The sequence below is a fragment of the Peromyscus maniculatus genome, chromosome 16 (assembly GCF_049852395.1).
Source record: "Peromyscus maniculatus bairdii isolate BWxNUB_F1_BW_parent chromosome 16, HU_Pman_BW_mat_3.1, whole genome shotgun sequence".
Classification (NCBI taxonomy): Eukaryota; Metazoa; Chordata; class Mammalia; order Rodentia; family Cricetidae; genus Peromyscus; species Peromyscus maniculatus.
In genome coordinates, this window is record NC_134867.1 from 47,855,078 (window position 1) to 47,870,099 (window position 15,022).

At 36.7% G+C, this 15,022-nt stretch overlaps 1 protein-coding gene across 3 annotated transcripts in view; it reads right to left on the reverse strand.

The window, feature by feature from the left end:
• Shprh (SNF2 histone linker PHD RING helicase) overlaps nt 1-15,022 on the reverse strand; it is a 72,023-nt gene that overhangs the window by 26,886 nt on the left and 30,115 nt on the right. For all 3 annotated transcript variants that reach the window (XR_013045091.1, XM_076552764.1, XM_076552763.1), the window contains exons 15-22: nt 10,843-10,931; nt 8,762-8,854; nt 6,216-6,323; nt 4,830-4,972; nt 3,710-3,883; nt 3,345-3,407; nt 2,101-2,326; nt 269-412 (exon numbers count right to left, since the gene is read on the reverse strand). Coding sequence is in view for 2 of the 3 variants with exons in the window: in XM_076552764.1 (XP_076408879.1) it covers nt 269-412; nt 2,101-2,326; nt 3,345-3,407; nt 3,710-3,883; nt 4,830-4,972; nt 6,216-6,323; nt 8,762-8,854; nt 10,843-10,931 (1,040 nt within the window). In the remaining variant the exon portion in view is untranslated. The remainder of the gene's footprint in view (nt 1-268; nt 413-2,100; nt 2,327-3,344; nt 3,408-3,709; nt 3,884-4,829; nt 4,973-6,215; nt 6,324-8,761; nt 8,855-10,842; nt 10,932-15,022) is intronic.

Below are 15,022 nucleotides of genomic sequence, written 5' to 3' on the forward strand. Positions count from 1 at the left end.
TTTTAAAAGTGGCCAAGAATATATTAGATTTGAGGCATAGAAAGTGTTAAAAAACAGATGAATGTGCAAACAAAACGTACCCCAACAGTGGACACAAAACATGTATCACATATGAACGAAACTGCTCATTTCTGACCTATAAAAACTGTTTCATATGGCTCATACTTATAGCAGTAACTATTTCTAGAAGACATCACTGCTTTGACTTTATGTCTCCTGTGCATCTTTGATTTTGCTGTGGCCTTTTTTGTGATCTACTCTCAACTACCTCATGTGGTTCAATGATGTGATGGACAGGTGGGTTTGGCTTTGGTTCCTTGGGATGGCGCACTCTTAGTCGCTCTGTAGCCATTGCAAGTTCGTCAACAGCTGACACACGATTTCTCAGCGTCATCCAGTATTCATGGAGTAACTGAAGGGAAAGATAAAGACAGTGGCAGGACACAGAATTCAAATTGTTCAAAATCACCGAGATGTACCTTGAGCAAAAGGCTTCGATGAGGCCTACATTTTTGTATTAAATGTTCAAGGAAATTTAATTCCTTAGGCTAATTCAGGATGAGGACATAGGAGAAAATAACCCTGTAGGATGCTGCTGCTGCAGTTTTTCAGGAACAGAATACCTAAAGATTTTGTGGTGAGATAAAGGTCTACATAAACTGATACTAGATTTATGTGATCACCACTGTTTTTGTCTTAAAATATTTTTATATTATATTCACATATTCAAAATAATTTGTACATGTGGTAATGAGATTACTGAAGTAAATGATTGAGCACACACCATTACACCATTGAACTCAAGAGTTAATCAGACAAATTCCTTAGAAAGTCTTAATAGTATCATTATCTCCTTATATTTCCTCTTTCAAAGCCAAAGAGGCAATTTCTATTAACTACTATTATTTATCACTGTTCATTATTATTTATTAATTACTAGTAATTAGTATTAATCCCACCTTTCATTAGAAAAATACTGTACTTATACAACTTCTCCAAAATTTATAAAAATGTTATCAATCACTATAAATACTTTGATAAGCCTTCTTCACTAACATTTTGAAGTAGATACTAGTTGATGGATCTAGCAGTATCTCATTCGTTTTTCATTTATAAAGGAAAATTGTACAATGATGGAGAGAGGTGTGCTAAGCACTCATCTAGACACAGCGCACATGGCGACAAGACTATGCTATAGAAAACAATACAAGAATGACAGGGCACTGTAAGAACAATGTTTTCCTCCATGGTATATGTAATGGCTTGTGTTCATGTGCTTTATATTTATAATAGCAAATACTATGAGCTAATGATTTCAACTTTATAAAAGTATCATTCCTCAATTTATCAAATGTATGAACTGACATTTTAGACAATATATCTTCTCTTATTTGACACAAAATTTTTTATTTTGCCTTAAAATATTACAAAAGTAGTAACATGGAAACATAACATTATAATTTAAAAATACTTTCTCTCCCCTTACCCATCTCACATCCGAAGATCAAAGATAATTTAGTATGAAAAATTATTATCAAAAAATCCCAGAAGCACATCTCAGATAGTTATAGAGCAATGGAATTAGTGAAGTAAAAAACTAAAGACTAACTTACGCTGTATCCATTGCAATGGTTTCCATATTTCCATCTTGAAAAGTACTTACTATCTTCCATAATATTCAAAGTTAGTACTGATGTTTGGTTGTTATTCCCCATGCAAAAATGAAATAAAGCCATATGTTTACTTCATAAAACAGCTGTTAAGGGGGCTGGAGAGATGTCTCAGCGGTTAAGAGCACTAGCTGCTCCTCCAGAAGACCTGAGTTCAATTCCCAGCACCCACATGGCAGCTCACAACTGTCTGTAACTCCAGTTCCATAAGATCTGACACCTTCACATCAGTGCATATAAAAAAAAAAAAAAAACCCAAAAAAAACCAGCTGTTAAGATCCAGCTAATAATAGAATAAAACACATAATTACACAAAGGTTTATGATTAACTCCAAGTGTCAGTTTAATAATTTTTGTTTTTAATAAAATTTATCTAATTTAATAAAAAGAATTGGCCAAGTATCATTATCCTTTATTATAATAACTGTACCTTATACTCCTTCTTCCATGCCTCGAAGAGATCCATTGAAACACTCCCTTCATCTACATATTCAACATCGAACCTATGTGATCTTGCAAATGACAATATTGCTTTCATAGACCGCTCTGTCTCACTTATTGCCCACAGGCCCCGGGTAGTAGTAGGTACTCGATCATCCACAAGTCCTTCTTCATCTTCTATCATTTCTTCAAAGATTGCAGTCTGGCCTTTGACTCTGAAAAGATACCAGAACCAAACAATTCGAACTGCTGCCAGTAACTAGCAGAGGGATGCCATCAGGACAAAAGAGAAGCAAGTTCAGTAGCTCTGTGGCAATTTTCACATCAATAAGGTAATACTTGTAGGTCTCTGAAAAAACAACAGCAATTCTGAAAATTGTCTTGTGCTTTTTTGTTTCGTTTTATATTTTCGAGACAGGGTCTCTTGTAGTTCAGACGAGGCTCACATTCACTACATAGCAGAAGCTGACCCTGAACTCCTGAATGCCCTCCCTTTAACTTTCAAAGGTTAAGATTACAGGTGTATGTGTTTTGCCTAGTGTTTCATGAGCACAATTCAGGATAATAACAACAAAAACAAAACACACACACAAAAACACCCAACAAAAATAAATAAATCTCTTAGCTCATTCTAAATCACATTCTGAGAATGCTGAGCCACAACCATTACCAGTCATTAAAAAACAGAAGAAAAGACAAAGTGGCACAGAGCACAGGCCACAATCCGAACACAGCCATGTCTACACACCCTAAGTACAGCAATCTCAACACATGGATAAGGTCTCTGATGAAGACAATAACAAGTGCTGCTGTTTTCTTACTGGTTACTTACTATGCATTAAGCATTTTGCTAAATAGTTTATACGTATTTTCTTATTTAGTACTTAAGAAAATGTAGGGTAACGTCACCACCTTCACTTCAAGGGGTCAGAGAGGCGATTTGCCCTTGTCAGTGGACAGGGATTTGAGTTCAAATCCATCAGACTATTGAGCCTGGGATCTTACAACTAATCTCAACTGCTCTTCATTACCATAATTACAGACTGTCCCTCATGAACATTTAGGGGTAACTTCTAATGAAAAAATGGGGCACGTTAGATGCCAAACAGTCATTAAATTGATTTAATACAGGAAAAAATATAACCGAGGTCATAACAGAAAATAGAGTCACATAATCATTCAATCCTTTGAAATGCTTTTTTTTCCCTCATGGGTAATAATCAGTGAACTTACGTGTTAGAAAATAGCTTTGATTCATACTCTGTGAACAATTCATCAGCTTTACAAAAGACGCAGCTGAAACAGAAATATTCACAAATATTAACAGCAATAAGAAGTAATAAGATAATTTCTAAAAAAAAAGCTTAGCATATTGTCTTTTATTTTTCTAACAAATGAGAACTTAAGAAAAAAAATAAAAATAACATGGTTGTCAAGCATATAATCCTTGATTTGCTTTATTTTAAAAATACATTTCTACATCTGTCTGAATTAAGAGAAAATGGTTCAACTTATGAACAACTATTTCTTGCCTCAGATCAGATCAAATGTGTCCTCCTAGAAAACACTGTACCCTGCATGACTTCCCTGCCACCCACCAGTTCAGAGGGAGTCTAGCTGGTCGCAGGTGGCAGACTGTTGCAGACTCAATCACATCACGGGATGGAGGTCTCTCCAGCTTCTTCACAGCCTCTCTCACTAACTTCTGGACCTTAGTGAGCTCTTCCATTTGTGTTGTAAGTAAGAACTGAAGACCTCTGCAGTCACGGAACCTTATTCCCATCACCAGCACAACACACCAGACAAAGAAGGTAACAAGAAAATGTTTGTCAATCATACTGTTAAACTGTCAAATTAATACACTCACTGAGACTTCCTTTCCGAGTACCCAATGGTACCTACCAGTACTCAAGGTTTAATACAATGCATTGCCTATTACAAAAAGATGCCAAAGAGTTTAACAATTCTATTCTTGGGAACTAAAAAAGAGCATACAGTATCTTTCAAGGATCAGGACTAACACATTCAAACTTTTAAAGGCTGAATCACTATAGACTTTATCTTCTGATAGTCTTTCCCTATTAGGAGAACGTAGACTACAGATTAAAACAAAACTGAGAAGAAAACAAAATTGAGAAGAAAAATGATGCATATTTATAAAAATGTAATTAAGCCAGGTGTAGTGGTATAAGCTTTTAATCCCAGCACAGGCAGGCAGAGGCAGGTGGGTCTTCAAGTTGGAGAGAATAATATAATGAGTTCGGGGCAGGGCTACTTTGAGAGGCTCTGTCTCAAACCATCAAAAAGAATAAGTATGAAACAACAACAGCAACCAAGAACAGACCCTAAAGGTTCTAACAGAATACTTCAAATGGTTACTCTAAGGAAAAAAAGTCTCTGTTTTAGATTTTTTTGTTTGAAATACTCAACAAAGCCGGGCAGTGGTGGCTCACACCTTTAATCCCAGCACTCAGGAGGCAGAAGCAGGCGGATCTCTGTGAGTTCGAGGCCAGCCTGGTCTAGAGAGTGAGCTATAGGACAGGCTCCAAAGCTACATAGAGAAACCCTGTCTCGAAAAACCAAAAAGAAATACTCAACAAAATTTGAAAACCTACATGTTCCTAAGTATATGTTGGGACAATGACCTGCACCTCCTGATACCAAATGATCTAGACACTGGTAATTACACAGTGATTCTGTGTTGTGTTATTTTCTTACTTCTCTGACATAGAAAGCTTGTCAGTTTGTTGCTTGTAGTTACTGCTTATTTCATTTCGCACCCGCTGAACAAGTTCCTCATCAACAGAAAACTCCATTGCTCTGTGGATTACATTCAGCCACCAAGGAGAATTAGAATGAATCTGGGGAAAAGGCCAAAATTAATCAATTAGTAAATATATTTAGCATTCACCAAGAAAGGTGATGTGAAAAACTGAAAAATATTGATAAGTTCTGTTCTCAAAGGATAACATATAAATGTGTGTATACTGTATTTACATTATCTACATCACACAGAAAGACACACAACCTCTGTATATATTGGGCAAATATCTCTTTTGTATTCATAACAGGAGAGTCGCTCTTTGGAATACTCTGGATGAATGAGACTTTATATAAAACTTGTGTATGAAAGCTGCATTAAAATGTGTTTTAGCAAAAAGAAAACTCAGTTCTGTCTAAGTGTAAAGGCCAACACTCAAGAAAGTAGATCTAATCAATGAATATCGAACTGGATTCCACTGAATAAAAACAAAATTATGACTAGATACTAAACAATTAATGAATTAGGAAGTGTAATACATGGAACAACTAATAAAAATTCTAAGTAAAAGACAATGTATTGTGCTGCCTCATCTTAGATTTTGCTCTGGTGTCATAAAAAAGAAATTTAGAAAGGACAAATGGCATCTAGTCTTTAAGGATAAAACCTGTGCTTCTAAATGTGGGGAGGGACATAGCGAATATCAAAAGTGGATTATAGACTTTCTCCAAAGGACAAACTGTTATTTACCCAACATCAAAAGGAATCTACTACAGTTTAAAAGGAATAAAACTGAACTTCAACATAGTTGACTCAACTACCTACCTGCCCACTCCAGAACAGACACTACTAATTGTAAATAAACTTATTGTAGTGGTTTTTAATGAGAATGCCCCCACAGGCTATTATGTTTGAACTCTTGTTCCCAGTTGGTAGAAGTGTTTGTTAAGGACTAGGAGGTATGGCTTTGTTGGAGGAGGTACATCACAAGGGGAAGACTCTGAGTTTCAAAGGACTTACTCCATTTCCAGTATACTCTCTCTCTCTCTCTACCTTACGCTTGTGGATCAAGACATGAGCTGTTTGGCCTTTGCTCTGCCATCATGGACTCCTTAACCTCTGAAACCATAAGCCCAATTAAACAGTTTTTCCCCCCCATAAGTTGCCTTGGTCATGGTGTTTTGATAAACTGTAGAAAAGTAACGAAGACATCTGTGTTATGATAGAAGCACTCACAGGTGCTAAGATTTCAAAAGGGAAAAAAAAGTTCAAGATTTCCCGCAAGCAGAATCAATCCCAACTGTTACCTGGGGACAAGCACAAGAAAGCCCACACATCAGTACCTTCCTTTGGAGCTCCCGTATGGACTGCTGCACAGGCTGCAAGGCTTGCTGGGCTTCAGCCACTTCTGTGTTACACTTGCTCATATAGTGCTCTCGAAGCTGCTTGGCCTGTGTTGAAACAGAAAGTCAATATAAACTTTTACTTGAGGGTTGGAACATAATTTAGTATCATGTTTTAGTACCAATGTGGTCACTCCATACATGTAAAGTTCCTTGACTTAAACATAAAATTCCATAGTGTAAAATATATAGTCGTTCTAGAAACTTCTAAGATACACAATGAAAAGAACAAAATTGGTATGTCCAAGCCATAAACATTTTAAAATCCTAAAGATTTGTCCCTTATAGGATCAAAAAAGACATTAATATTTCACCAGTGAGGCAAGAGATACCTTACAGAATTACTTCTCTGATTAGTTGTTGCCTTTAAGAACTGCTGTAGTTTAAAAATAACTCTTGAGATACACAGTAACAAAGGTGTTAGAAACTGAACCTGTTCCTGTACAATTTGTATGTAGAAGTCCTGACCCTTAGTGTGACCGCACTTGGAGATGGGGCCTGTAAGAAGGTAACTAAGGTTAAAGGGCATATGGGTAATGCCTTAGTAGAGTCCTTATGAGAACAGAAACACCAGGGATGTACAAGCATGAAACGAAGGCCACATAAGAAGACAGCAGTACCTAAATCAAAGAGAGGAGCTGAAGGAGAAATTAAACCCATAGCTTTGAGGACATACACCTTGATTCTGGACTTCAAACTCTAGAACTGTAAGAAATATTTATTCTTTAAGCCTCCAGTGTGTAGTATTCTGTTATGAAAGTCCTAGTGGACTAATAATACTACCAGGAATAAAATTATTCTTACTACTTTTCCACCTTTTTAAAGAATAGTGATCAAAGAATTCATAAACAAATATGATATATGAAGCCAGAGAGATGGCTCAGTGGTTACAGTGCATGCCTCACAAGCAGTAAGATCAGAGCTCAGATCCCCAGAACCCACACACATGCCAGGTGGGCATGGCAGCTTGCCTTTATTTCCAGTCTTGGAAGGGGGACAGGAGGGATCTCCTGGGCAAGATGGCTGGCACTACTTGTTCTACTAGTGATCTCTGTGTTTGACTGACTCTGCCTCAAAGAACCAGACAGAAGAGCAGTCAAGAATGACTCCTGATTTCAATCTTAGGTCTTCATGCACACACATGTACCCACAAATGAGAGCATGCACACATACATGCACACCACACACATATACAGATGAAAAGAAAAGTAATAAACACACAGACACACACAATGCTACATTCTTTAGAAAATTTCCTGTTATTTGTAACAACAAAGATAAACACAGACATTACACTAAATAAAACAACCAATGCACTAAAAGATAAATGCTGCACGACTTCACTTTGATGTGGGATTTAAAAAGCAAAACTTACAAATGGAGAGAGTGGTGGTTGCTAGTGGCTGAAGATTGAAGGGAATACTGGTCAAAGGACTATACAGCAATGACTATAGCCACACTATACTATTGAGAGATTTTAAATATTTTCACTATGAAAGTTAAGTATATGAAGTAATGGTGATAGATTATTTATGTTGAATGAGACACTCCACAATATCTGCATATATCAAAACACCATTTTGTATTCTATAAATTTATGCAATTCTGTCAATAAAAAAACTCTTTTTTAACAAATATAAAAGGGATAAATGTACTTATAAAATTCCAATTTTCTATCTTGCTAATACCTATAAAAACTCTCCTTTGAAGTTCAATATATTTCAACTATCTCTACTCTTTTGATTTTAGTCATGTTCTTCCTCTTCGATCTTAAAAAAGGCAAAAGTCCTTGGGAAAATTAGTATAGCAAATTATTCGGAATTTCTAGTAAAATAACTTACAGTATCATTCCTTTCAATAAAAGGAACCTTTTAGAGCTGTGGTTCTCAACCTGTGGGTCATGACCCATGGAGGGGAGCCAAAGGACACTTTCATAGGTGTTGCCTAAGTCCATCAGAAAACAAATGTTTACATTATAATTCATAACAGTTACAAATTTAGTTATGAGGTATCAATGAAAATAATTTTATGGTGGGAGTCACAACATGAGGAACTGTATTAAAAGGTCTCAGTACTGGGAAACTTGAGAACCACTGTTCTAGAGAGAAATGCTGCCGAAATTTTGAGTTCCTGTGCTCTCTTAAAATATAGAAAGAGAATGTCTGTAACTCTTCTGTTGACTGAACTACACTCTTTATAGTCCTATCATGAAATCAGAATCTTCTTTTCATTTGTTAATCATTAACACAGTATATATAAGTCTTGTAACATATTGGTAAATACATCACCAGACAATCAAAATAATATGGAGTCCAATATTCTCTGCCACTCCACGTCACCAGTGCAAAGTTTAGAACATCAAAATAACAGGAAAACATGACTGGCTACATTTACTTAGATGTTATACACCAGAAATAACAACTAAATGAAGTATAAAGTTTGAAAATGTAAACTTTTATAAATAGAATGAAAAGAATAACAATTACCTCTTCTTCAAGTCTGCCATCTCTTAAGGTGGGAGGGATCCCTGGGTGTTTGGCTGCCAACAGCTCCATTAAGTTATGTGTGGCATGAAGTCTCTATAAACACACAAAAGGTGAAGCGATGATGCAATGCAGTGGACACCACATCATCTACTGTGTGGCACATGGAGCATGAGTTTCTATTGCTGAACACTTTTCCTCTGAAAATGAGTAACTTTTCCCCCCCAAGAGGAAAATGAATGGCAAAGGTCTTAAATCATAATGAATCTTCTTCAATTAACAATATACATTTTCCTGCAGCATGGCTATGTACTCAGTAGAGTACAGAGTATATGGTATACTATTTCTTTTTGTTTTTGTTTTTTTGAGACAGAGTTTCTCTGTGTAGTTTTGGTGCCTGTCATGGATCTTGCTCTGTAGACCAGGCTGGCCTTGAACTCAGAGATTCGCCCGGCTCTGCCTCCTAAGTGCTGGGATCAAAGGTGTGCACTACTGCTGCCTGGCCATATTATTTCTATTGTACATGCAATAGTATACTCAGGGAATTAAAGGAAATTCAAAGCCACACAGTAATGCAAAAAGGTTGACTGTATTGATTATTTTTCTAGAAAATCAGTCTGAATGAGTCACACAGAATTATGACAAAAACAAAGATAATGAAAACAGTTGGTATCTGAACACACTGAGCTTAAAGAATGAAAAGGGGAAAACACTGGTGTTGAAGAAATTAGAGGAAGGATTTCGGTATTATGTATAATTTACTTCCCACTTTGATACTGAGTCAGCAACTGGCTAGAGGTTAGAGGTAATGAGCAGAACTAAAGTAAGACCACAGTGGTTTAACTGCTAATTTACCACTTTACCTGGGAAGATGCTAGGCTAAAAGATGATTAGGATAGAGTTCTGGTAATACGATTTGGTGCCAGTGAAATGAGACTTTCAGGTCTCATTTTATCTGGGCATAGGTTACCAGCTGTAGCATAAGTCTCTGTGGAGTATACGTTACCTCAAATATCTTAGGTCTTTTCAACATGGCTCCTTAAGCCACACAGTGAGTAGTACTAGCAGATTTCATAGCAAACAGGTGCAAATGATACTAGAGATCCGTGTTTGATCTTCTCTGTGTGGGCTGTGGAAAATGACCTATTAGCTTTTGTGCGAGAGTCAGAAGGGAAGACAGGTGTAGCATTTGTCCAAGCACAACAGCATTGGTGCCCTGACTGGTCAGAGTAAGGATTCAGGGAGCAGACATAAACTAAGGAAAAACAAGAACCAAGCTGATCGCTTATCTTTCAATTTTGAATTCATAAATTCGGAACTCAAACTGTCTTCTTGCACCTCTTCTATTTTTATTTCCTTTCTTGAAGAAAAAGACATCTTTCCCCATGAGGTACACACGTGTTTATGGTCCACGTCCTCCCTTGTTATTCTTTGTAGAATATAAGTACATCTTTGGTTGACCTTTGCCTCATCCCTGCCCCCTCTTATACACTTTTCCAAATGTCCACTGTATCACATTAATACCTAAGTCCTAAAGTCTTTATTGTGAATGACAAAGTCAACTTACCTAGGTATCAAACCCAAGCTTGCTAAGATTAATAAATTCGTCTTTACTTCTCAATTAGCTAGAATCTTATCTATGATTGGCTGGGAAAGAGCAGTTAGTGTTATAATTCAAATATGCAAATCCTCCTAAAAGACCTCTAAAAGTTGAAAGTATAAGACACGGGTCACGTTTATTTTATTCAGCTTCACTCTCTTAGTTTAGCTCATTTTCTTTTTGATGAAAGCTATTTGAATAAACATGTTGATGTGCAAGGGGAAAATTATAAAATTAGCCTACTCTCTGAGTTACAAATAATTAAAACTATCTTCCAGTGTAGGCCTGCATAGAGAACAATGGTGATTCTCAAACTTTATCATATACACAAATCAATCCAGGGGCATATTAAAAAGAATGAATCCCAGATTTTATCTCTAGTTATTATGACTTAGTTCACTGATACCCTTTATTTCAACATTTTAAAAAGTCATTATTTGAAATAACTTGAATGCATACTTGACACTTTTCAGGCTGCACTTACTTGAAGTGAATCCGTTTTGAGTTTTCCTTTGTGCTCCTCAGAGGAGCGCAGTACTTCTCTGTATAGCTCTGCTGCCAAGGCATACTCACCTGAGGAATTAAAATGCAGTGAAAGGACACAAGTCACATCACTCTCAAGTGTTATCCAGTTATCTTTAATCTAAAAAGCTGTACCAGAAAAAGAACAATTCTAATTCTTATTATGGCTATTATTACTGATTTTCCAGTGTTGTAGATAAACTCGGGGTTTTGTACATGCTGACAACTGCCCTACTACCAAGCTAGCATCCCAAGCCTGTAACTCATCTTTTTGTAGGTTAAAGAATCTGACATTGGCCGGGCAGTGGTGGCGCACGCCTTTAATCCCAGCACTCGGGAGGCAGAGGCAGGTGGATCTCTGTGAGTTCGAGGCCAGCCTGGGCTACCAAGTGAGTTCCAGGAAAAAGGCGCAAAGCTACACAGAGAAACCCTGTCTCGAAAAAAAACCAAAAAAAAAAAAAAAAGAATCTGACATTGAATTAGGATTATTCCAGCTTTTTTTCTTTAAAGGTGATTATCATTCTTTTACTCCACAGGGTATTTTATTGTTTCAAATTGTATTGAGATATATTTAAAATAAAATATATTTATAATGCCTTAAAATTATACAGCAAAATGATTAAGTATAAAAAATAATAATTCCTCTTCTTAGGGGTAAAGGTTGCCAATTAGCATTCATTATAGTTTAAAATTAAAGACAAACTTGGGACATCAATAGTGATAAACAAGTATTCATAACATTCTGACCAATCCACCTAATTCTCAGAAAAAAAACCAAACTTTTCTTGATATATATTACTCATTCCTAGTATAAAGCATACATAATTTTCAATTAAAACCATGAGCTGAACAGAACAATAACAACACACACACCAAATTAGACTGGGGGAGGAAAGACTAGGAGGCTTCATCCCTACACAAAGAACTACAGGCAACTAAGTATAATGTTGAGAGTGGGAGAAAGTCCTCCCCAGGGAAGAACACACCAATTGGTTACCCAGTACCAGATGGTCAGCCCTGAAAACATATATCACATACAAGTAACATTATACACAGACTATGTTATATTTAAGAATATATTTGTATATAAACATATATGCATGTAACAACAATGAGGCCATGATTTTGAAAGTAAGCTAGAAGGAATATACAAGGGTGGGTTTAAAGGGAGGGGGAAATGGTGTAACTATGTAATAATCTCAAAAATGAGAAAAATAATTAAAACAACACTTCAAAAACCAAGAGCTGTCTGTAATGTTAGCACTAGGAGGGAAGAGGATGGGGCCTCTGAGGTCAGTCTGCACCTCACAGCAAACTCTACTACACCTCACAGCAAGCCCAAGGCCACCTGGACTAGAACAAAACAAGAGAAAATGTGCAGAAGCCAGAGACAATCTCAGCAATCCTTCCACTTCTAGTCACACCCATCATCACCAGTTTGTGCTTATGCTGTTTCCTCTGTTTATAATTAGCAGCTTCTTCACAGCAAACACTTCAGAAAGCATCTACTGAAGCACAGCCTGACAAACAATGGACTGAGTTAAGTCTGACCTGCATTTTTTCATAATTTCTCAGTGAAGAATGGCTTTATATTTTTATTTTCTGTGGTGCTGGGATCAAAGTCAGGCTCTGTGTATGTCAAGCAAGTGAACAAAGTGCCACTGAGCTCCATGCCGAGCCGAATTCTACATTTGAACAGTGGAAAGAACGTCAAGACAGCATTTCATGACATGAAAGCTACAATGACCACAGTTGTAGTAGGAATCTTAAAAGTTCTTATTAATAAAATCAAACCTGGAGCCAGGTATTGGGGTGAACACTGGAAGATCAGAGAGACAGAACAAGCCACAGCTAATCTCACCTGGCCAAGTTCTCAGCTGATCTTGTTTCCTCAGACTGGAAGCCTCTGTGTCCTCATATCCGAATGGTTCTCAGCTGAACTGTGCTGCTAGAAGCCTGAAAGCTTAACCAGTCAAATGCTTAACCAGCCAAATGCTGCTAGTTTCTGGTCCTCACGCCTTATATATCTTTCTGCCTTCTGCCATCACTCCCTGGGATTAACGGCTCCCTTTCTGGGATTAAAGGCGAGAGTCACCATGCTTGGCTGTATCCTTGAACAGATGGATTTCTGCCTCTGGAATGCTAGGATTAAAGGCGTGTGCCACCACTGCCTATCCTCTATGTTTAATATTGTGGCTGTTCTGTCTCTGACCCCAGATAAGTTTATTAGGGTGCACAATATTTTGGGGAACACAATACCACCTCACACAGTCTCATTGGAGCCCAGCTCTGCTCACTCCTGTGCTGTCCATAGCTGCCTGTGTGCTACAGAAACAGGGCTGAGTGGATGTCTCACACAGCCTACATGGTCCTCTCTGGCTTATTACAACAGGGTGAAGATGCCGAAGCAAAGGCGAGAAGAGTCAAGTTTAGTGGCTTAAATAATAGCATCTACTTTTATTTGTTGCCTGAGGAAAATCTCAAAACTAGTAAATTACAAATTAAATTTAAATTGAATGCCACAAAAGAATATAAAAGCATTGTAAAGATGCTGCTGTTTCTTTGCCAAGAAAGTATGTTCCTCTTTCCCAAAAATAAAAACAACTTTAAAGTAGTTTTATTAATATTTGGAGTTATATTTGTAACCACAATAAATTTTCTATATAGATATGCACACTTCTGTAAATTTGACTTTTTGTTCTCCCTCCTTTCCCCCTTTTTAAACTCATATATATGTCCATGTATATGTATGTATGCATATACACACATGCCCATATACATACACAAAATATAAAGCATTCTAAAACATACACTTTCATAATACTGAGGACTCAGCTAATTTCTATTCAGTATAAAGGAGATTATTTTCATAAAAACAAGATCACCTGATATAATGAAGAGTAATATTCAATTTTCTTCATGCAGCAAATTCTTTGAGTTTTTTTCTTTTTCAAGTAGGATTTCCCTTATATAGCCTCAATTGACTTTGAACTTCCAATTTTCCTGCTTCAGCCTTCCTAGTGCTGAGATTGAAATGCCACTCAATTGGTATAGGGACACAATTAGTATCGATACTACCATTTATAAGGGACAATCATCTAGTAAGTTCTCATTTATGGAAGTATCGTGACTTAGACCATAATCTAAGCAGCTGATTAAATATGATTCATTATAGTACCTGGTTCATTTTTATTAGAAATACATTATCTGAGGAAAACACAAAATATGTATATTCAACAAATTTTACAAATTTAAGACAAAGCCAAATTTGGAAATTCACATTCTCAGCCACTTGATGGCAAAAATATTTCCAAGTTACTGTACTAGACTGAATGATTCCAAGCTCCTTTTTTCCAAAGAGTATCTATGTGTAGGAAGCATGTTGCTTAAATTCGTAATACTACGTGTTTAATACCATAGTCACCGAGGATCTGAAAGTATTCATTACATATCACACATTTCCATAATATCAACAAGTATTTCTAGAATTTGAAAGTGTAGATTTCTTTTAAAATTTCAATCTTTACTGACTGATCTCTGTATAATCAGAGTCTAAACAGCATTAGCTACTGTAATTCTGCCTACACACAAGAAACTACAGTAGGGATGCAGTGAAAATCACCTGCAAAGAGTAGGTGTGCAGCTTGTTTGGTAGCAGCACTGGACTCTTATATAGGAGCTTATACACATTCACTCTGCCAAAGTAAGGCTGCTTGAGAAAGAGCGGATGAGATGTTTTACCCCAATCCTAACATCAGGGCAGGGAAAGGAAACAATCAGAGAGGGACACAGGATAAAAGTTAAAAGAGGGAAATCTACTCATCATCTAATCTTGTTATAACAGCATAAAATGAAGAGAGCCAGGTGGGATGGTACATGTCTGTAACCCAGAACTAGAAAACACCATATAAACTAGGCTGATCTCAAATTTGTGGCAGATATCTTGCTTTTGACTCCCAAGTGCTAGGTAGGATAACAGGCATGTGCACCATGTCAGGCATTAGCATGATCCTGAGAAAGCAACTAAACCCATATGAATGTGTTTCCTTAAGCAAAATGGGTAACACCCCAACCACCAAGCAATTATGTGAATAAAATAGTATATAGAAAAGAAACTGTTATGTATAATATAAAATGTATTT